Here is a 24,498-nt window from a genome sequence, read left to right as displayed (position 1 = left end):
TGCATGTGTTTGGAATGTGGGAGAAAACCAGAATACCCAGAGAAAACCAACGCAGGTCTGGGGAGAACATGATTTGAACCCAGGCCTACCACTGTGAGGCTGACGCGCTAACCACTCATCTACCGGGCCGCCCAATCTTATGTCCTGTATTCGCTTATTCATTACATCTTGTGTCTTAAACGTCAACCTGCACAAGGGACTAACGATGGAAATTAGCCTTTGGCTATAATCTTATATATGACATGTATATATTATCATTAATGAGCCGCCTCATGGTGTAGAGGTTCACTCGCCTGACTTTGGCGCGGACAAGCACGGGCTCGATTCCTGCTGGTGGCGGTATAATTGTGAGTGCGGACGGTCATTTGTCTCTCTCTGTGCCCTACGGCTGACTGACTAGTCTATGGTGTAGTCTGCCTTTCGCCTGAAATCATCTGGGATAGGCTCTGGCACCCCCAGCAACCCTTACGAGGATGGGCGGTATGGAAGATGAATGAATAAATGAATAATTCATTCATTCTGAACCATCATTAATATATCCCTTAAATTAATCAAACCCAAACTCAATAGTTTGACTCAAAATGTGATTTCAATGTAAGTGGAAGCCAGTTGTTTATGGGTTTAATATTTTGGAGTGACCAAAACTAGTCACTTGCCGATAAAGGGTCATAAAATCAAAGCTGTCGGGATTGAAGGGGGAAGAGGGGAGTGATGCAGCGACCCCTCACGGCTGAGCCCGTCCCATCCGTGACGTCATTTCAGCACTGTGAGTGAGACAGCTCCCTCCTCCTCTCGGAACCCAGCGCGCTGCATGTTGCATGGGTCCCCAGCTATCGATACACATTTAGCCGCATGTGATCCGTCCCGGCGATGCAAAACTGTTGGATTACGGGACGGGGCATTGAAGAGTCGGACGGGAGAGGGGTGGGGGTGGGGGGGACGATTTGTTGACCATCTTAAGGATAAACGAAAGCCCACCCTTGCACTTGACAACGCGACAACAAGCTGGCAGAAAGGTATGGGAATGCCATACTAGAATACTAGACCGCTCAAATATTCCCAAGACGCCAGGTCGGAATTGACTGTCCGTGCCTTTGCGCGTGACATTCGGCGCGGCTGCCAGCTAGCGGATGCTGACTAAAAGACAAAACGACCCATCGACAAGTGATGCTTAAAGAGCGTGTTTGTGCGACAAGGAAGCGCACATTTAGTGTCGTTTGCGCCGGTGCCAAAAAATCTACCGACGCTGCGGCACTCGGACTTGGCACGCAGCGTAGTATCCATCGGGGTTTACAATGTATGGCCCACGTCGGGAGTGTGCGTTAACATCCTCGGTTATTTTGGGATTGCTCTTCCTGCATGCGAGAGTGTTCGCGCGCATTTTCTAGGCCCAGTGTCGATTGCCTGATTTCCACGCTCCCCATTCCGCCGTGGTTCTTCTCATGCGGTTGTGCAGATCGAGTCAAGGAGTGGAGCTGCTGCTGCCTTGGAATCTATGCATGCGTATGTGCCTCCCCCTGCACACAAACACCCTCACGGGGGCGATTATACAAATCATCTTCTTTCTGCCATGCATACTATAATTCAGCTTTGATGCATGTAGGTCCTACATTGTAGGATATCATACAGAGGTTTGGTCGGTGCCGTCATCGTGCTTTCGTCGACTCATTCATAAAGCCCATTTCCCACAAAGCTTGATGGCTCCACTGGGAAGGCTGGGCTTCCATTCATAGGCAGTAAAGTAAGGATTTCCCTCAAGATTTAGACAGTGTAGTTTTTTTTTTAGATGCATGACTGGCAGTCTGCCCAAATTATACTCGTTCGGGTAGTTTAGGTACTGTGTAAGTACTATGTACTTGTCATTAAAGGCAATTGTATTGCACATAAAAATACAAAAAAGAACAATAATTTCAACTCTTTAAAGAACCCGTTCATTTACGTGTCTCATCTCATCTCATTTTCTGGACGGCTTTATCCTCATTAGGGTCGCAGGGGCTGCTGGAGCCAATCCCAGCTATCTCCGGCCCAGAGGCGGGGGACACCCTGAATCGGTGGGCATCTGATCACAGGGCACAAGGAGACGGACAACCATGTACATTCACACCCATACCTAAGGGTAATATATAGTGTCCAATCAGCCTACCGTGCATGTTTTTGGAATGTGGGAGGAAACCGGAGTACCCGGAGGAAACCCACGCAGGCCCAGGGAGAACATGCAAACTTCACACCGATGGACATGACCTGGATTTGAACCCATGACCCCAGAGCTGTGAGGCCGATGCGCTAACCACTCGGGCCGCCATTCATTTACGTGTTTGTACACAAAACAAGTTGAATGGTTTTCAAATCAGAAACCAGCTTCAATTTGTTCTAAAAGGGTGTATTTAACAAAAAACGTTTTTTAAAGTAATACATGAGAAACCATCCTTCTGCTATGAATTGGAATGAGTTTATCACTAGTAGATATTAGTAGATAGTATAGTGCAGGGGTGGCGGACACCTGGGTCTCGAGCCACATGCGAAAATGAATGTGCCTCTTTGCCACAACAACCTCCAGGGTAGTTGATATGTTAACTCTGGCTAAATTTTGCACTTGATGTGTGTGTTGAGGGGGGACCTTTACCTTGAAATGAACACATTGTTGTTTTGTAAGGGGAAGAAAATGTTATGGTGAATAATATGTTTTTTATTGTGTGTTTTTGTGTGTGCGCATGTGTGTATGTCTGTTTGTTTTGGGAGGTCACTGCGTGATGTGGGTTTTTGACTCTCATAGTTTAAAATGTTATATCTTTGTGTCTAACTTGTTCGCTACCCCTGGCATAGTAGATAAGCAAACAATTTGAAGTGTGTGTGTGTGGGAGGGGGGGGAGGTGTTTTACGAAGTAACGTTCCTTCATTCACTGCTAGACCTCCCACTTCAAAAATTGGATTGGATGTGTTTGCGCTTTCAAAGGGAGCTAATGATTTATGTAGTGTCCGGCCAACCCATAATAGCAATTTGTTTACATTCTGGTGAATACGTAGTGATTTAGCATTAAAAAAAATAATAATAATAACAGCATGGACATCAGCCCAGTGTTGGAATCAGTATCAGGAGCCCAAAAATTGTACAACACTATTTAAGAAATCTGTCCTACCTTAAACAAACAAAATCCTGTTCCCCAGTTCCTTAAAATGTATTTTATGAACTTGTGTTTTCAGGTTGCATTCTCAGCTGTCGATCCTCCATCCACTTTAACCTGCTGGGTCGGGGAAACCCCTGATGAGTGGGACCTGTATCCATGAGCCCCGTGCCCCTTCCCCCTCCCTCTCAGGCTTCAGTACCCCGGTATCAGAACCCCCTTATCGAAGACTTGATGGTGGCACCCCAGCCCGCACCCCAGAAACGGACCTGACCCCTACACAGTGTGTCCTCCGAAACGTGTTGTCAATTGACACTAGTGGGTTGGGGGCACCGGGAGGCAGCAGCCCCACTCCCAGTGATGGAACTTCAGGCCACTTTGATAATAGTGTGCTGAAACTACATGAACACGATGCCAGCCAGTTTGGAAGTGGTGCCGAGGCGGGCCACAGTCCAGAGGCAGGTGCTGTCCGGAGCCATTCGGAAAACATTCGGCTCCAATCAAGTAGTGGAGGTTTTTTGGAGGGTCTATTTGGCTGCCTAAAACCTGTGTGGACCATGATCGGAAAGGCCTACTCCACTGAACATAAGCATAGCCATGAAGGTAAGTGAAATCCCAAACAGTGATTAGCTCAATTTGACAGAAACCCAACAAGGTTTGTACAGATTCATTCATTCATTCATCCTCAAAAGGGTTGCGGGGGTTGCTGGAGTCTAACCCAGCTGACTTCGGGCAAAAGGCAGACTACACCCTAGATTGGTCACCAGCCATAAGGCACACAGAGATACAAATGACCATCCGCAATCACAATCATACCATCACCAGCGGGAATCGAGCCCGCGCCTACCCACACCGAAGTCAGGTGAGTGAAGCTCTACACCACGATCTGGGTCGTTAGTACAGATTAAGAAACAATTCTGTCTCAGGATCTTCACAGTGTTAACATGAGATTTATATTTTTATTATGTATAGCATTAGTATGCACACATTGGATACACTAAGTTTTAGCAGCCTGTTGGGAAGCGTTGTGTGCATATGGGCCTCCAGAGAGCTATACACTTCAGTGGATCTCATGAAGAATAGATTTGCTTTTTTTCTGTTTGCCTGTCTCTGCTACATTTCTTTGTAGTGGCCAAGAGTTTTCAGTTTTTTGCTAAATGAAAGTTTAAAAAATAAGAAGAAGAACAATAATAAACAATATAAACCAATAGATACCAAAAGATAAAACTGTGGTTAACATACAGGAAAAAAAGACTTCTACCATACTGGTAATCCATTCACCCAGGAAATGTATTAATTAAGACACCTCAAGATTGTTGTGATTTTTCTTTCAATACCAAATTGGGAGTTTAGTTGTACAGTTGTACCTCTGCTTGCAAAATTAATTGGTTTCAGAATTTTTTGGAACTTGAATTTTTCATAGTGATTAGCGTCTCGGCCTCACAATGGGGGACCTGGGTTCAAACCAAGATCAGTCCACCTGTGTGGAGTTTGCATGTTCTCCTCTCCCAGGCCTGCATGGGTTTTCCCCGGGTACTGCGGTTTCCTCCCACTTTCACTCAGCTGGGATAGGCTCCAGCATCCCCCACCACCCGAGTGAGGATAAAGTGGTTCAGAAGATGAGAGAATTTTTCATAAGTATAGCAGTACTTTATATGTAAATTCTGTAATTCGTTCCACGGTCCTTAAAAATCTACCAACTAAACCCTTTCATATTGATCAAAGTATCCCACTTTTGAATAAAAGATATGAGAAACAGACAAAAAATAAGGAAAATTACAAGAAATTTATTTATTAATGTATTAATATGAAGAACAAGTATGAAGAAACTTCAAATGAATAACAAAAACAGGTTCTATTCATGCAGTATTACAGTGCAGTAAGGAATAATTTAATGTTAGCACATGAACACATAAACACACATCTTAACAACTTCAAATTATGAATTCAAAACAATTTTGCATTTAAGGAATAAAAGTCCATCTCATCATTCAGTACACAGAGGCCATGCCAAGGAGTTGTCGCTTTTAGGAAGCTATCATTAGGGAAAGGACAAAGCTAACAAACTTATGGACATAAACCCAAATCTAAACAACTTCAAATTATGAATTGAAAACAACTTAGCATTAAATAGAATTCAGTCTCTCGATCTCACCATTCAATACAGAGAGCCAATACCAAGGAGTCGTCAGTTTAATGCTACCTTCTGCTAGAATATTGTAGCAAAGGTAGATGGGTTACGGCTGTATTGCCATGCAATATGAGTCATGGATAGATAACAGGGCCTGCTTCTTCATTTTATTTGTACCAGTATTTTCAATGAAGAACAAACTTGCTTTAACCACACTCAAAAAACTAAAAATAAAAGAAACCTGTTAGAATTCTGTGACGATGAACACGGTGTTGTTGTTTGACAGCCAAGAAAAGTGTAGGGACATTGTCCATTAGAATGCAACTCTACCGGGACAATTTCAAAATAAAATAACTGGTAAAAGAACTGAATTCACGCTTTGGGGGATTTTGTAACTTGGTCCTTGTTTTTATATATTGGAACAGTAATTTGTATATCCAAGGATTTTGTAACTGGAAAATTTCGCATGTAGAAGCATTTGTAAGTAGAGGTACCTCTGTATTTCCTTACCTTAAACGATATATCGTGTTAGATGTCTTCGGTACGTTACTGAACATCTTATTTTAATAAGAATAACAACAATAAATAACATCACTATATTGAGATAAATCAATGGTGAACATTCAGTAAGAAAAAACATCTATCATACTGAGTGTCCATGAAATGTTCTAGTGGAAATACCTGTAAGATTGTTGTGATCTTTTCTTTTAAGCCCAAATCATGAAAACAGTTCAGTTGTATTTAAAAGAGTCAAAAAACTCAATGTATGCTCAGTGTACATCATGTAGTATTCCCTGATCTTAAACAATACATCATGATTGATGTCCCGATATCGCTTCTTTGTCTCAACTCTTAAAATATCTTGCTCCACTGATAGATGCTAGGTGTGTAGAGATTGATCTTGATGGAAATATCTTTTAGTTCTGGATGGATATATCGTTTGGTCTAAAATACAAAACATCAACCTTTTTTTAATGCTATTTTGTCAAAGAAAATCATTTTGTTTCAGCTCAAATTTGTAATAATCATCAAAATTACTTTAAAAAAATATATATATATATATATATATATATATATATATATATATATATATATATATATATATATATATATTTATATATATATATAAATATATATATATAAGGTAAAATGGAGCCAATTTTGTGAAATCTATTATGGTATCTTTTTCAATCATTTGAAACCCCTCAAATCAAATTGAAAGCTGGCAGGCATAATTTTGTTGTCCAAAAAATCGACATCATATGCTGTGCATTTGGTCATTTTCACCTATAATAGTTAATTCATTTTTAAAATGCTTTTACTCAGAAGGGTTGCGGGGGGTGCTGGAGCCTATCCCAGGTAACTACGGGCACCACGGAGGTGACATCCTGAATTGGTGGCCAGCCAATCGCAGGGAACAAGGAGATAGACAAACCTTTCACTCTCACACTCATACCTACAGGCAATTTAGAGTGTTCAACCAGCCTACCATGCATGTTTTTGAGATGTTTGAGGAAACCGGAGTACCCAGAGAGAACATGCCAACTCCACATAGTGAGGGCCGACTTAGGATCAAACCCTCAGAACTGTGAGGCTGACACGCTAACCACTTTTCCACTATTTCCATCTATTATAGTTGCTACACAATTTGGTCTCCTTTTGGTTTGCAAGATTACAAAATCTGACTGTCTATTATTATTCAATTTGTTGTGTATATGGAATAATTTGAGGTGATTATTTATTCATTGATAAATCTTTTACGGACTCGCAGTCATGATGGCCCTCTAAAAGCAATCATAACTATGATGTATCCTGAAACAAAAATGAGTTTGACACATCTTGAACACTTACTAATTGTCATTCAACGAGACAGAAATGTATTATCGTATTTTTCACTTTAAAGGCATACCAACAATGAACAAGTTTCATCAATGAACTACATTAGTCTTTTGTCCTTGATATATTAGCGTTGTAATTCTTGTCTTAGTTGTTAGGTCAAATATTATTTGTTCCAATTACTAATTTATGGGTTTAATGAACGATGAATGTGTCTCATGAGTACGTTACGGGAACAGTACAAAACAGTGATGCTTTGACAAAATGGATTCCAGATCATTAAGCACAAACACAATTCATATTTAAGGTGCATTTTTGATTGTGAGGAAAAATAAAGGATTTGAGTTATCAAGCTACGATTTTTTTCTGCTCACTGTTCTATGTTCAGAAAGCTGGGAGGTTCCATTTGAGGAGATCTCAGACCTACAGTGGGTGGGCAGCGGCGCACAAGGGGCTGTCTTCTTAGGCAAGTTCCATGGAGATGATGTTGCTGTGAAGAAAGTGCGAGATATCAAGGAGACTGAAATCAAACATCTTCGCAAACTCAAGCACCCCAACATTATTACATTCAAGTATTGATACCCTTTTATTCAAATCATTTTCTCGTATCAGTCTGACACTACCAGTATGCTGTTTTCTAATTGATGTTTCAATCCAGAGGGGTGTGCACCCAGGCTCCTTGCTATTGTATCTTAATGGAATACTGTGCGCAAGGCCAACTATATGAGGTGCTAAGAGCAGGTCGTAAAATCACACCCTCACTCCTGGTTGACTGGTCCATGGGCATCGCAGGAGGCATGAACTACCTACACCTACATAAGATCATACACCGAGACCTCAAGTCCCCCAAGTAAGTTCCAAATTTATTATTTTTCATTTCAAGTGTGCTTTCTTAAACAGCAATGCTTTTGTCCCCTTCTCAACCAACAAGGCACAGCATGCACTAAACTGCATGGGTGTCAAACACATTTTGTCCGGGGCTACGTCGCTGCAATGGTTTCTACTGAAGGGCAATCATGTCTGTCAACCCATATGACTATTTAACTCATTTACTGCCATTTACGTGCTAGACGTCCAAACCAATTTGACTGGGAGAGCTGTCTGGGGCCAGCAGTGAAAATGGATTTGACGTCTAGCACTGTCATTGGCAGTAAAATTGGGGCTGCCAAAATTAATTGACTATTTGATTATCAAACAAATCAATAAGTATTCTGTTAAATAGATAAATCATTTGGATGCATTGCTGCAAAGCATATTCTTCATTGCAAGCAAATATATAATAATGCGAAACTAATAATAGTAATGAGCAAAGTTTAATAGTTAAGCAAAGCATTCTTCATTGCAAGCAAATATATAATCATGTAAAACTAATAATCCTGACATTCATACTACCCTTCATTGCACTGGCTTGCTTAGGATCCATTGTTTCCCTTAATTCTGCACTGACTAACACAAAAAAACACGGAAAAAAATGCAATGCTCCGCCCAGTGCTTGTAGAGTTTTTTGCACGAGGGAGATGCGGCGAGAAAGACATCATAAATCATAAGCAGCCTCTCACGTCCCGGCCACCTGGCTGGCTCGTATCGCAAAAGTTGTCTCGTATCTCACGGCAAATATTTGCTCGGAATTTTACTTGTATCTCAAATTGCTTGTATGTTGGGGCACTCATATGTGAAGGTATTACTATAGTAGTATACCGTAATTACTGTGTGGGCAATGTAATAGTAGTTCATTTTTAGAGCAAACCTGGTTCATCCAGCAGCCTATTAGATAGTACTAGGTTGTTGACAGAGTATACTTTAAAACAGTGGCGGTCGGTGTATTTTCTCGTAGTGCCTTCAACGTATCAATCCAACCCTCAAAAACTATTTTATGGCTATAAAACCTCTACTGCAGCTAGAGCTGCGACACATAAAAAATAATCAATAAATCAATGCACAAAAATGGGGTAAAATCCACTTCCTAGCAGCAGTTCATGATTAAATACAAATACTGGAGCTTTTCAGACATTAAAACCAGACCAGGGGGGCGATTTTCCCGGCAAAAGACATCGATGAACGTTAATGGCGTACGGGCAAACATTGCCCGAAAATGGGGTAAAATCCAGCCGAAAACAGCATTTATTGATTAAATACAAATACTGGAGCTTTTTAGACATCAGAACCGGGCCCGGAGTATGAAAGTGGCGCACACACCATTTTCCCGGCTGTAACAGGCTTGCTAGCTTCGGAGTTGACCGCCCTTTCTTAATGATGTCCATTTTTTTCTGGAAAAGTCTGTCTGGAAAATAGCTTTGTGAACAAATCTGCAACCAAATCTGTCAGCCATTGTGGGTGGAGTTTGCGATCTCTGGCTGCCTCCACATCCGGGCTTTGGCCCGCCTACTAGCCAATCATAGTTGGTGAAAGCAATGAAGTATCCCAGCCAGCAAAATGCTAACGCCTATGAAAAATCATTGTGGGGTTGCCAACTTGAAATCTGATTGGTTAAAAGCAACAGTCTTGTTTAATGCAGCAGACCCCGCAGAACTGATTGTGAAGGCTTTGAGGCAGATCTGATCTGGCAACAAATAACGGCTGAAATGTGATTGGTTAAATGCTTCAATATGAAAACACACATCTGGAAGCAGTGCAACCAGGGGGGAAAGCAATGAAAGGAAGCTAACAGACCATTTGGAATAATAAGTATTGATGGACAAAATATAATATGATTCAGATATTTCTTAGGCCAGCAGAGAGGGCCTTGAAGGCCCTGACGGCCCGCCACTGCTTTAAAAGTAATTTAATGTTCATCTTTTCAGCATGCTGATCACACACGATGACCTTGTAAAGATATCGGACTTCGGAACCTCAAAGGAGCTCATTGACAAGAGCACAAAGATGTCTTTTGCAGGTACAGTGGCCTGGATGGCTCCTGAGGTCATTCGGAATGAGCCGGTGTCAGAAAAGGTTGACATCTGGTAGGTGTAATTATCAGAGCTGAGTCTCCTGCGGTGGAGAAAATGTTATTTTTGAACTCTGTGAGAATGTATATGATTAAACTTTAACTTGATTTTAGGTCATTTGGAGTGGTGCTGTGGGAGATGCTCACAGGAGAGATTCCTTACAAAGATGTGGATTCATCTGCCATCATCTGGGGTGTAGGAAACAACAGCCTGCAGCTTCCTATACCTGAGAGCTGCCCGGATGGCTTCAAGATCCTCCTCAGACAATGCTGGTGAGCAATTATTGGATATAGGAAACCAGGCTGAGAATGAGCTGAGGCTTAGCTGCATAAACAGAGACAGTAGAGCTTAAACAATGTGTTATGTGTTCAACGTTTTTTTAACAATATATTGGAGGACTCTTTTTATAGTGCAGTGTGCATACATCACACAGTTGTGTTTGATCTTGGTTTTTGCAGGAACTGCAAACCAAGGACCCGGCCTTCTTTCCGCCAAATCCTTCTTCATCTGGACATAGCATCAGCTGATGTACTATCCACTCCACAGGAGACGTACTTCAAATCACAGGTAAACTGTGATGAATTGTACCAGCAAAAAAAAAATCTTAACGTAACTAAGCCACCTGATGGTGTAGTCACTACGCTGTAGTGGATCACTTGCCTAACTTTGGTGCATGAAAGCATGGGATCAGTCCCCACTCTGTGGCGGTGTGATATTGAGTGCGGATGGTTGTCTGTCTCTGTGTCCCCTACGGCTGACTGGCGACCAGTCCAGGGTGTAGTCTGCCTTTCGACTGAAGTTAGCTCGGCAAAGCTATAGCACCTCTTGGGAATAAGCGGGAAGATGCATTATTTAATGAATGAACTAGCGTAGCCACAATTTTGGTAAGTATACAATATTTTACTCAGAGTAAGCATCTTTGTTGTTTTAGAATGAAAAGTAAGAATACGATAGAATAGAAAAACAGTAATCTGCTGGCAGATGTGGTTGTCTTAATTCTTCAGTAAAATAGTTTTCAGGCTTGCCCGAGACCAAAATTCACTGAGACCACTATTTTTGGAAGTTGTAACCGAGACCAAACATTCATTCATTCATTTTCTGAACCGCTTTATCCTCACGAGGGTCGCGGGTGGTGCTGGAGCCTATCCCAGCTGACCAGAGGCGAGGGGCACCCTGTATCGGTGGACAGCCGATTGCAGGGCACGAGGAGACGGACAACAATTCACTCTCTCACTCATACCTCGGGCCAATTTTAGAGTGTTCAATCAGTCTGCCATGGATGTTTTTTTAATGTGGGAGGAAACCGGACTACCCAGAGAAAACCCACACAGGCCCAAAGAGTACATGCAAACTTCACACATGTGGACCGACCTGGATTTGAACCCAGGATCTCAGAGATGTGATGCTAACGTGGTGCGGGGCGACACCGAGCGCCGTCGGGGTCAACCGAGAGGGCGGGGGGACAGGGTGCCGCACGAAGCGTCCTGGAGTGACCTGCGCAGCAACCGCCCCCTACCATCCCAAGCCCCTGTGGTGCTCGGCCGCCTCTCCCCGAGACAAAACATGACCATAAAATCAATTTGAACATTTTGCTATACAAATACTGAATATATTTGTTGTTTTACCTGTTGTTTCGCTTTCATATACCATTATTTAAAATCAGTGGCGGGCCGTGCATTTCACACATAGGCCTTCAGTGCTATAAAACCTTTACTGCAGCTACAGCTGCGACACATAAAAATAATCAATAATAACCTCAAAAATTGAAATATTATTTAGGAAAATAGACATTTTACTCACCAAAAATTATTTTTATTTATACACAAAATCCATCCTACTTTCTTTCCTCAAGAAGATATCAATTACTCTGTTGTACAGATTACCCGTGCGTTTCAGGTCCATCAAGAAGTTCTTTTCTATCGCCATCAAAGCTAATGCCGAAAGTCAAGTCTGTCCTCATGTATTTCTGGCATAAGTTTTGATTCTATTTAGGGCTGAAAATGTCTGTTCGACAGAAGCAGTGGACACGGGGATGGTCACTGCCAAACACACAGTGTACAGCCGCCCCATGCTCTCACTCAGAGTTTTCTGCTGAAGGAAGTCAAGGAGATCAGTGGGAGATTTTCCTGCAAAATCATCCATGGCATACATTACAATCAGTTCTGTCCTTAGCCGAGGCAAATCGAAAAGTGCTCCGTGGCTCTGCGTTAAGCTGGAGAAGGCTGCATGTGGGAAAGTTTTCTGGTATTGCCGAAACTTCAGCGGGTCAAGGAGGGAGAGAAACATCAGTCTTTCGTGGTCTTGAAATCTGGTCCGCGTCTGGCAAATAATATTGTCCAGAATCCTGTCGTGGACTTGGTGGTAGTGCGCGCGAGAATCTTGCGCTTGACCTCTTTGTGCGCTTGAAGCACCCGCACTGCGTTCGGTGGCCTCGTAGATTTCCTCATATTGCCTCCTCTCACGTTCAACTGTGTCACAAAACTCCTTTAGTCTTGCAAGTAGTTCTGTAGTATTGAAAAAAGCACGTCTGAATGCTCAAAAATGCCATTAAATGTGTGAAGCAAAAATCAAAATTCAAAATCATCCAGACGTGCTTTAAATCCATCAGCACACCGCACAGACTCCTCGTCGTCTCGTCATTGGAGTGGATTGGATAACTTTATTCATCCCGTATTCGGGAAATTTCATTGTGACAGTAGCAAGAGGTGATTAGACAGAACAACAAAGCAAAAGCACAAAGTACAAAGCAAATCAAAGTAAATGGGATCATTAAGAATCACCAAATCAAATCATTAAGACAGAAAAGCAGTAAAAACACAAAAACGAGCAAGAGTGGACGGAGCTAACGCCACCGGCTGCCACTTGAACGGCGCCATCTTGGTTGCGGTAGCAAAGACGGATACAGACTCAAAAAGACGTTGTAAAGTTGGACAAAAACTGGAACAACACACAGGAAGTCTTCCACAAGATGGGGAACTTCTGCAGACTGTGACCGAGGTAGAGAATATGCAGAGTCACTCTTCCAAGCTTATCCGCACAGTTCCTCAGTAGTCTGGAGCCGAAGACAACAGTAACAGAGTAGAACTCCTCGACTCCGTTTCCGGCCTGGTAAGCGCCGACAGCTCTTCCATCTTATCCCATGATGGAATGGTCGGTCTTCTCCCGGCACTTTTGTCCAGCTCCGAATTTCCAGCGGCATTGAGGTGTTGCTCCTTCTGTTGCGTAGGCATGGCTGAATGGTTAAAAAAAAAGTAGCAGAAAGAAGCCTTAATTTTAGCCTGCACCCCATTTAATCCAGAAGACATGACCGCTGCACCGTCATAACACTGTGCCACAACTTTACCCAGACATTCATTTTCCACCCAAAATTGAATGATAAGACCTGCAATGACATCACCTCGCTTCCCACTGGTAACATTTTCAAATCTGACGAACCGCTCCTTGAAACCTTGCCCGTGACGTAATGCACAACCAGTGCAAGCTGTGCTGCATTACTTACGTCTGTTGTCTCATCCACCATTACAGAGACAAACAGTACTTTTTTTTATTTCCCTTCTGATCTCTTCCTCCATCACTTCAGCAATAGCAGTGATCAGGTCGTTTTGTATTTTGTCCGACGTGCCACTAAACACTTTATTAGTAGACAGGTGTTAATGTAAATCCGTGTTTCTCTCAGCAATGAGAGAAAGAAGTTCCACATAATTTCCTTTGTTTGGAAATTATCACTTTCATTGTGTCCCCAAAATGAAAGTTCCTGCTTGCCCCAAAAAATGACGCAGTCTATCAAACTTTTTAAGATTTCCCTATTTTTCTTTACCTTTTCGTTGTGGCGCTCCGTTTCCCTGCGCACTGTAACTCCACTCGGGTTTCCCCAAAAGTTTTGGATTGCTTGTAAGTGTCTGGCAGTGCTTTGGTCTCTCGTTGCTGCTTTAGTTAAACAAGTAGAATTTGCCAATCCAGTGTTGCTCCAAACACCATATCGATCGGTGGCAAATAACAAGCACTCACTCCCAGCAATACAATGCCGTGTTCTCCCGTTTCCGTGAGCCAGGGGTAGCGCTCGTAGTTAGCGAACTGAAAGTGGCAGACAAACCCTTTTCCCGGTTGTAACAGGCTTGCTAGCTTGGGAGTTGACCGCCCTTTCTTAATGATGTCCATTTTTTGGGGGAAAACTCTGTCTAGAAAATGGCGTTGTCAGCAAATCTGCAAATCCATTTGTTTTCCTCTGTCGGCCATTGTGGGTGGAGTTTGCTCACTCTGGCTGGCTCACTCTTGCTTTGGCCCGCCTACTCTATCACTAGCCAATCATAGTTGGTGAAATCGATGACGTATCCCTACGCCTGCGACTACCATTGGGTAGTAGACATGCATCTGCTTATGGGAGGTGTGATACTGGTGTGTGCCCATAGTGAGCAATTATGATTTTTCTCACACTGGTTGGTCCTCAGTATGCTCAGGTAGGTTTTCTGTATGTCCAAATATGGGAAAATTAGAGTGAAAATTGGATACCATACTATTTTTTGCACCTATACAAAAATACAAGTACACAAGTACAATTATCAAGAAGTCATTCATTCACCTTCCATACTGCGCATCCTCAAAAGGCGTGTGGGGGTTGATGGACCCTAACCCAGCTGTCTTCAGGCAAAAGGCAGACTACACCTTAGACTGGTCACCAGTCTGCCATAAGGCACACAGAGAGACAAACGGCCATTTGCACTCCCAATCATACCACCACGAGCGGGAATCGGGCCTACGCCTGTCCACACCGAAGTCAGGCAAGTGAACCTCTACACCACGAGGCGCTGAGTGTCACCTGATTCAGTGCCGGTGAAGCAGAGCTCTGACTTCCGCCATTTTTTTATCCTTTGTCTTCCACTTGCGAGTTTCAAAGTGGATTTCAACATTTTAATGATTTTTTTTTTACACTTAAGATAGAAAAATGCGATGCACTGAAGCTATGAATGTTGAAGCCGTGAAGTGGTGTAGGATCACAGTATATAGCGCATATATTATTTGTTCAACACTTCTCAAATGTTATTTCTTCTTATGGTGAAGAAAACTGGAATTTAGTGCAGCTTGTTTTCCTCCGTCGGCCATTGTGGGTGGAGTTTGCGAGCCCTGGCTCACTCACTCTGGCTTTGGCCCGCCTAGTCTATCACTAGCCAATCATAGTTTGTGTAAGCAATGGCGTATCTCTACGTCTGCGGGAAGGCCTTGGTGTCACCAAATCAAAATCTGATTGTTAAAGCAACAATTTTATGCAGGAGAGCCTGCAGAACTGATTGTGAAGGCCTTCAGGCAGATTTCTGAAATAATCGCTGAAATGTGATTGGTTAAATGCTTCAATATGAAAACACACATCTGGAAGCAGTGCAACCAGGGGGAAAGCAATGAAAGGAAGCTAACAGACAATTTGGAATTATTTAATAAGTATTCATGGCTAAAATATGATTAGCATCAGCCTGTGATTCAGATATTTCTTAGGCCAGCAGAGAAGGCCCTGACGGCACACCACTGTTTAAAATGTTCCCACAGGATCTTCTCCAGGCCTTGCTGGTTCTGATTCATTTCAAAATAGTTTGATGAGCATCTTACTTTTCTCAAGAAATAAGACTTGCTTCATACAAGCTTGCTTAGTCATCTCATCTGCTGTCCCCCAACAAGAGAGTCAGCTCTAACCAAATGCAGTTACTTACGGAAATATACTCTCTTATCAGGCTGAATGGCGAGAAGAGGTGAAACAGCACTTTGAGAAGATTAAATCTGAGGGTACCTGTCTGCACCAACTGGATGAGGAGCTGATCAACCGACGCAGAGATGAGCTTAGGTAAGATTTTTTTTAAAGTCCCGGACAGCATTGCCTTGGGGGCAGTTGTGCTCTTATTACGACTACATACATGAATGAGGCTTTTTCACTTCTTGATGTCACTCTTTTTTCTCCATCCCCGTGGGTGGAAGAAGTGTGCTGAGTGCATGCCAGTTGCTGGGGATTGGAATTCTCTCATGCGTAGGTCCGATGACATCATCCAGCTATTTTCTCTTTTGTCAGACATGCTTTAGACATTCGGGAACACTATGAGAGGAAACTGGAGAGGGCGAATAACCTTTATATGGAGCTCAGTGCTGTCATGCTGCAGCTGGAACTCAAGGAGAAAGAGTTACATAGGTTTGCTCACATTTAACGCATCAGTTTTGGGTTATACTAGTACCATTTATTACAGAACTACTTGTTCGGTTTATTTCCAGGAGGGAGCAGTCCTTGGATAAGAAGTACCCAGGTTTTTTTAAGCACCACAGCCCCAGGCAGAGCGGTTCTTCCAACAGCATGGACAAGCTCATTAAGAAAAGAAATGTACCACAGAAACTGCCCTCAGCAAAGAGGTGACATTTTGTTTTTTGTCATGTAGAATTAAATCAGGGGTGACAAAATCTAATTTTTGATTAAAAAAATGCGAGAAAGTCACAGAGCAATATCATTTCTTTATTAGACCGGACTGCTAAAACATAGAATATGAAGTAAAAATAGCTTTATTGTGACAAATTAACAATTAAGATGAAGTATTACCTTATTTTTTTATTTTAATATATTCAATTACTACATTTATTAGTGGCTGCCTAGTGCTGTAGAGGTTCATTTGCCTGACTTTGGTGCGGGCAGGCATGGGCTCACTTCCTTCTGGTGACAGTATCAGTGCGTACGGTTGTTTGTCTCTCTGCGTGCCCGACGGCTGACTGGCGACCAGTCTAGGGTGTATTTTGCCTTTCGCCCGAAGTCAGCTAGGTTGAGCTGCAAAAACCCCCGCAATTAAAATCTTTAAATTTAATTTTAATTTTAATTTAATAAAATAAAATTTCATACAAAAAATTATATATTTTACATACAATTACATAAATTTTAATTTAATAGAATAAAATTTTATACAAATTTTAATTTAATTTAAATCTTTGAAATCTTTAAATCTCATTATACTTGTATTATGACAATAAAAGCATTCAATTCAATTCAACCCTTTCAAGGATGCGCGGGCAGTATGGAAGAGGATGACATTTATTATTTTTATTATAATAATTTTTATATTATTTATTTATTCTATCATAATAAATTAATTTGTATTTTTGCTATTTTATTACTTTTTTTAACTGCGTGTTTTGTTGTCTGTCTCCTTGTGCCCTACTATTGGCTGGCCACCAATTCAGGGCACCCATAGTTCGTGTGCGGTCGATTGGTCGCCGGTCTTTTGGTCGCCGTCTTTTGGTCGCCGGTCTTTTGGTCGCGGTCTTCTGGTCGCCCCGACCGCGACAACGGGCGACCAAAAGACCATCGACAAAACAAGGTAAAACAACACGGTCTACGCATCAATAAAAACCAACAATGGCCATGAGCAGTTTCACTGAGCCGACGTGTGAGTGTATAAGAGTTTGTATGTACATGCATTGTCCCTTTAAGAAGCTACGTCAGTCAGGGTCTTAACAAGTTCTCCAACAATAAAAGTCCGGGAAATTTGGAGCTTTTCTTTAGCCTAATAATTACTAGGGCATTAAGTATGACTAAATAATAATTTGCAGTTTGTATTTAGGGAATTTGAGCAACGCTTTAAATGGTAATTATCACTTACCTTCCGGGCGACCAAAAGACCGGCGACCAATCGACCGTGTACCCCCATAGTTAGCTGAGAGCACGCCCCATGACCCTTGTGAGGATAAGCGGTTCAGAAAAGGAATGATTTGATTGATTTGATAAGGGACAGCACATATTAATGAACATATTTATATTTATGTTAATTAACCGATATGAGTAAATATGTAAGATTATAGCCGGGCACTTGACACATACACACACGATCGCAATTTTGTTCGTGTAACCGCCAGGCTTTAAGATGATTGGCAAAGAGGTTCAGAGACAGGAGTTCACATATGTTATTTGGTATTGAGTTCCAGATATGTGCGGTGCCGACAGAGAAGGTGCTTTGGCTGAAAGCACTCTTTTTGAAGGGAACTATACAGTCACCTCTAGAGCCAGCCCTTGTTGATGTGATGGATTTTTTTTTGTACAAAATCTTGCAGTGGAGGAAGGGCTTTGTGTTGGAAGATTTTGTAGACTGCATGAGAGTTTGCATCTGCATAATTAACAGTTTAAATAAGTATTCTTTAATTTAAGAAAGATTGTTACCTTTTCAATTCAAAAACAAATTAAGTAAGAACAGTTATTTTCCTGGCGGCTGAAATGTCAGCGCGTCGGCCTCACAGTGCTGGGATCAAGGGTTCAAATCCAGGTCATGCGTGGGTTTTCTAATGGGTTTTCTGGTTTCCTCCCACATTCCAAAGACATGCATCCTAGGCTGGTTTTGACAATCTAAATTGCCCCTAGGTATGACTGTGAGTGTGAATGGTTGTTTGTCTCCTCGTGCCCTGCTAAAAAAAGGTTTACCGTTTTCCCCTCTCTTTAACTGCTGTCAATGGTAGTCAATGAGTTGATAATAAGAAACAAAAATTAAAAAATAAATGAATAAATAAAGGGAATACTATATCTTTTTGTTTTTTTTAAATAAAATTCCTGCATAGAGGATGGCTGGTGTCCCTGGGCCTGCGTGGGTTTCCTCCCACATCCCAAAACCATGCATGGTAGGCTGGTTGAATACTCTAAATTGCCCCTATGTATGAGTGTGAGAGTGAATGCTTGCCCGTCTAATTTTGCCTAACGATTGGCTGGCCACCAATTCAATGTGTCCTGCCTGGTGCCCAAAGTTGGCTGGGATAGGCTAGCATACCTGCAACCCATACATTTGCTATTGAGAGGCAAAAAAGAGGATTTGGACAATTTGCTCAACAATGACGCTCAAAGAATAATCAGCTAAAATACCACACCTATAATGAAGACGATGAAAACAGTATGACACACTGCCACAACACGCCATCTATACACATTTGATTTGATCTCACGGGCCAAATATAATTACATTGTGGGCTAGATTCGGCCTGGGGGGCTTACTCTGACATGTGTGCATTTAACCAAGCACTGATGAGAATTGTAGGTGTAATTTTTGTCTGTTTCTTCCTTTTCATTCAGGCCAGACATCCTGAAGTCTGAGGTAATCATTCCCAAAATGGATTCCTCTGTAATGCAAGTCACTATTCCGTCCTGCCCGACTAGAAGCTGTACTTCTCCCAATCGATCTCGGAGGGCAAAAACCCGCCATCGCAAGCCTGGAAAAGGCAGCAGCGGCGATCTGGCAGGACTTAAAGCCAATCACTCGTCTCCCAATAAAGAGACAGCGCTCCAAGTTAATAGCTCAAAATCTGATTCCTCCAAACCACATCTGGAGCCCTCTGCAGCATTGCAGGGCCTAAACCATGAGCAGATATCATCCTCAAGCCCTGACCTGATCTCTACCACACTTGAGGTGGGCAGCCAGGGAAAAGAGGGCCCATTACTAGAAAGAGGTGGTCACCTCAGCGCCTCTGCAGGATTGGCAGAATCAGAATTGGGGGTCCCTGGTCTGGATGATCTGACAGAAACTCCCCCTCGGAGTGATACTCCTAGCGAGGATGCTGCGTCATTCCCCTTTTCTAGCAGCCCGGACTCACCTTGTGGGAGGGGAGCAGCAGCTGGGCGTGGATCGCTTGGATCTCCCCGCCTACCTCATGATGGGGGGGAGGATAAAGAAGATGGAAGTGGTGGTATGAGGTTGCCCAGGGGGGCTTCAGGGGGAATTGGGAGTCAGCACCTGACACCTTCAGCCATTCTCTACAGGGCAGCTATTACACGAAAACAGGTAATAATTCAGAATCTAAAGTGGAATGTTTATCAATTTAATAATATAATACTCATGGCTGCCTCAGAGGCGTGGCGTGTCGTCAGAAGAGGAGGAAGGTGAAGTTGACAGTGAGGTCGAGTTGCCACGGAGACGGTGAGTGACAACAACAAAAAATCTTTACGGTAAAATACTGGAAGTTTTGGTTACCAGAATTCAGACATCGCAAGTCTCCCAGAAGTTCCAGGAGCCTCCATGATAAAATATCCTGGATTTTGCAACTAGCAAGGGCTTTTTGCTAAGAGGTTGAGAGCATGCAGGCAAAATACTCAAAATACTAAAATACATTAAAAACATGAAAATTAAAACTCGACTCGGCTTGACAGAGAGCCCGCTGATTGGTCTAGTCAGCAAAATTAGCCAACAGGCTTTCCATAAACCTATTCCAGAACCAAGTTCTTAGAACTTAGGGTGTCTGAGAATTGTACTGTCAAAAACAGGGAAAATTGTAAAAAGCTTGCCGTCAAATTCCCAACAAACTACCCCAAAACACTTCAATTTAATCTGTTGGTTTAAAACACTTAACTGTAAAACACATGTACCAATCTAATCAAAATGTTTAAAAAATTACTAGAATATGCATTTTTCACATTTGGCCTTTATGAGGTTTTAAGTAGAGTTACAATATGCAAAATCAGGAAAGGGGAGAGTGACTAAAACATTTGGAACAAACTGAAAAATATGTTTTATTACCTGATAAACTGCAAGCTGTGATTGGCTGTGAAAATGTCCGTCAAGTTGAACTATGACAAACATAGCACACCTCATTCATTCAAGTATATTCTGATCAGTAATCCTCCAATTGTACAAAATTATCTCTCTGTGGCTTGCAAGACGGGGCGCATCTGGAAATCAAGTCGTGTGTGACCATAAATTAACATATTCCTACACCCCTACCAGATTTGCACTTTTCCAATGTATGCTAAGTTCTTGTACCTAAAAATCTTTGGCTAACTTGATTCTGCTAGCTTCCACTGGCTGTGGTGTTGGTAATCAGACCCCCCATTTCTATACACATCCCTGTCTGTTATGTTTGATGTGGCGGAGTTGGACCCAAATGCAGGGAGGCAGGCAGACACAGGGGTTGAAAGTGCACTAATAACATAAACTCATTCACTAAAATAAAACATTAATACAAAAATCAGAGAAAAGTAACAAATCAGCAAAGAACAATTGGGGTGACACGGGAGGCAGCGAGCAGAAGAGACATCAGGGGCAGGAAACAACAGGTGATACCAATGGGTAACGACAAGTCAGGCAAGGGCAGACATAGGAGAAAAAAAACACCACAGACTGCATTAGTGAACACCGAAAGACAGGAAACCATCAAATTAAAACAGGATCATAAACAACTTAAATCTACGCCGCTGGGTGCGACGTGTAACACATACCTCAGGACAATTTAGAGAAGGTGTCTTAATCCAATTCCGCAAAGGGCCGTAGTGGGTCCAAAGTCATGCTGGCCTAACGCATACTCCAACCTATATTCAGTAGCTCAGTAAATCAGCAAGCCCAACTGCCAAGATGACAGTGAGAGATCAAATCCCAGAGGCGTAAGATGAGTGCAGTAATGTCACCGTCATCAAAATCAATATGGATCAGTGTATAAAGGTTAAAATATTAACTTTTTTTTACCATGAGTTCAGAATAAAAATCTAAGTCTACTGTAAAATGTACAGTTAAATGAAACAATACAGTTATCCCTCGATTATTGTGGCTTCACTACATCATGTTTTTTTTTTCTGGGGGAATTTTTTTTGTTAATTACATTTTTATTGTAAGTTCATAAAAATGTGAAAATCCACATTGAAACTCGTAAGCGGAAGCCACTCCCCTGTCCTCTGCTTGCTACTAAAACTCAGCACTGAAGTAAAAAAAATAAAAAATAAGGGTGACCCTACTTCACGGTTTTTAGTTTATCGTGGCCATGTCTGGTCTACATTAACCGGGATAATTGCGGGATTACTGTATACAGTTTTTACATCTATTTGACAGTTTTACAGTTATTGTAATGATCAAATTCTGTCAACCACGGCTCTCCCATTGTTTTACTGTACATTTTACCGTCTTTTTTAACAGTGTGGTTTTGATTTTGGATTTTTTGTTTTATAATACCTAACCATGCCACATTCAGACGTCCGACGAGCATCACCAAGTGTCAGTCAGTATCAACTTTCAGCTCAGAAAATCTCTCAGTTTCGGACGGGGAGGAAGGCCACACTACAGATCATTCCCACAGCGGCACACCCGATGTTGTCAGCACCAACACGGATGACAGGTTGGACTACCGCAGTGATGACCTCCTCTCTCAGGGCTCCGAGATCCCAGCAGACAACACGGATCCTGCGCAGGCTTCCGATGGCCTGTCAGAGAGAGATGCAATGCTGGTTCAGGCCAAAACAAAGCTAGAAGGTGACCAGAATCAAAATGAGGTAAAGCATTTCTTGAAATCTCCATGTCTATCTCCTGAAAAAAATGGGACTGTTGGATCATTATTACAAGATTGCAGGACACGTGGACTTCAAAATTCTTGCAAAATAAACTCTTTGGATTTTCTGCAACATATTCAGGAATATTAGGAGATAAATTGTTAGGCTAGTCGGCTAATCTCCGTCCTGTTTTTTGCAGGGTTATTCTTTTTTCTCCTGATATACTGGGACCAAAAAAGTGTTCGGGAGACACAATTTGAAAATTCTCAAACATGTATTCTGTGGATGTTTTGCAAAGCAAACAGCCCCAATATAAAATAAAATAAAATAAAACTGTCCACTTTTTCAAGACACTGTACAGCCCCCACGCTTTGATCTTGATTTTTGCTAATCCATGAATAGCATTTTATTTGATGTTCGTACTATTCTAATGAAATTAGTTTAATTGTAAAACAGTGAACACTATTAGTTGATCAAAACAGTTTTTTTTTGTTCTCTTAAAAAAACGTTAAACAGTCAAAAACCTTGCTTTCCAAACTATTTAATCATAATTTCCTTTAACAAAAATTTAAATGCTCTATCAACATAGGAAAGCGCACCACATGTTACAATTGTAAATTAATTTGAACTATTTTGTCAAGATTAACTTTGGTTTTGGGAGTGTCGATATCAACATGTCATTTCAGGGTATATTTTAGACTTGTTTGGTATTTAAAAATATATTTTTAAGCAATCTTTTCCATTGTATTTTCCCATTTATTCTCAGGCCAAGTAAAATGACTCAGAAACTGCATGTTTTGAACATGGATTACTTTATCATTTGATGTAAAATGTCCTCCATTTCTACAAAAACCCTGCTATATTCCAATCTCTTTTTAGGGTCGGGTCCTGTGCGATGATTCGGATTGTGACAGCGACGAGCTAGACTAATCAGGAAGCAGAGAACATTGGAGCGTGGATGCCAGCCATTCAAGGGTCAGCGCAGGGGTCCCACACAGGACCCTCATAGACACCTGGACTTAAATACCTCTACACCCTGTACATTGAAGCGTCATGAGTAGACCAGTCGGCCGGTATGCAGCCGGCGCATTATGTCAGGAGGGATCACAACTAAGAAATACTTTTAACAAGGTAACGAGGGCTCCCAATTTTATTGGCTGGAAAACCTACACCACATAACATACATTTTTCGTCATTTTTTCAGATTGTCTGTTAATCTGATAGTTCAGACATTAGCTACTGTTTGTAGTCAGAATATGTACTAGGTAACCATCATAAATCCTTGAGTTCATTCACCACCATACACTAATGCATTAAATGCGAATGAATAATAATGTAAATAATATTGACATACTACCTGTACCACATGAGAAATATTTTATAAAATAAAATCTAAAATTAAAATGGTTTGCAGCCCTGTGAACAGATGCATGACTATATGTTTATAATTTATGATTCGAATGTATCCATTTTATATTTTGTGAGAGTTTACACTTTTTTAATCCTAAAAGTATTCCTCTGTTAGGTTAATAAATGTTAGTACACTCCTCAAAAAATGAAGAACAAAATAAAATAAGGGGAAATATGGAATGAAGATTTCACAATGATCAATGTGGTTTCTCCGTAGGTTTGATTTGCAAAACACACCTACTAGGTTTTCCGGCACATGATTCGCTTGAGGTTTTCACAAAAGTTAATCAGTTTTGTGATGGAATGGAAACCATTTGGTTCACCTAAAGGGAAATGATTGTCATTGTGCAGTAGTAATTCCCAAGTGTTATCATTGATAAGCGGAAAGTTGTCTACACACACGGCGACAACCTCATCTGACATGCACTTAACCAGGACTATCACTTATGCTTCAAATCTTTCTAAGCAACAACACTAGTGCAGGTGCTAATATACGTGAATGTGTTTTTGTAACAAACTAATAAAAGGACTTATTATGTCCGTCACCTTCATAGAAACCTCCACAATCCCCCACAACCCTTTAAGATTTCTCCAGGAGTAGCCTGGCAATGTATAGAGCACTTTACTGTGGTCACTTGTCCAAATATTCTGTATCCTTTGAATAGAAATCTTTTGTTTTTATACAACATTGCACATTGTACCTGTAATATAGGAATTATATCAAACGAGAAATTGCGAGTTCCAATAAATAATGTATTGTTAGAAAAAATATGTACTTCTTTTTTCTGTAATTGTCATTCAGTGGCTTGG

At 41.6% G+C, this 24,498-nt stretch overlaps 1 protein-coding gene across 1 annotated transcript; it reads left to right on the top strand.

The window, feature by feature from the left end:
• The first annotated feature begins 778 nt into the window (after positions 1 to 778).
• On the top strand, positions 779 to 24,457 carry map3k12 (mitogen-activated protein kinase kinase kinase 12). The gene is made up of 14 exons (XM_077602888.1): positions 779 to 1,016; positions 3,202 to 3,725; positions 7,478 to 7,661; positions 7,748 to 7,939; positions 9,891 to 10,049; positions 10,148 to 10,306; positions 10,493 to 10,601; positions 15,755 to 15,864; positions 16,087 to 16,203; positions 16,284 to 16,418; positions 19,105 to 19,810; positions 19,878 to 19,945; positions 21,984 to 22,281; positions 23,158 to 24,457. Exons 2-14 carry the CDS (start codon positions 3,263 to 3,265, stop codon positions 23,206 to 23,208), a joined length of 2,751 nt encoding a protein of 916 aa, XP_077459014.1. The 5' UTR covers positions 779 to 1,016; positions 3,202 to 3,262; the 3' UTR covers positions 23,209 to 24,457.
• Positions 24,458 to 24,498: the final 41 nt, after the last annotated feature.

This window comes from Stigmatopora argus, chromosome 1, assembly GCF_051989625.1.
Source record: "Stigmatopora argus isolate UIUO_Sarg chromosome 1, RoL_Sarg_1.0, whole genome shotgun sequence".
Lineage (NCBI taxonomy): Eukaryota > Metazoa > Chordata > Actinopteri > Syngnathiformes > Syngnathidae > Stigmatopora > Stigmatopora argus.
Note: the sequence above shows the minus strand (reverse complement) of the source record. Positions and strands in the feature narration are given on the sequence as shown.

Bases quoted from the DNA above. Each gene is read 5' to 3' on its own strand.
- map3k12 (XM_077602888.1), top strand. From the start codon at position 3,263: ATGAGTGGGACCTGTATCCATGAGCCCCGTGCCCCTTCCCCCTCCCTC. The intron at 19,811-19,877 runs GTAATAATTCAG...TGGCTGCCTCAG, and splicing joins CAGCTATTACACGAAAACAG to AGGCGTGGCGTGTCGTCAGA. The intron at 19,946-21,983 runs GTGAGTGACAAC...TGCCACATTCAG, and splicing joins GTCGAGTTGCCACGGAGACG to ACGTCCGACGAGCATCACCA.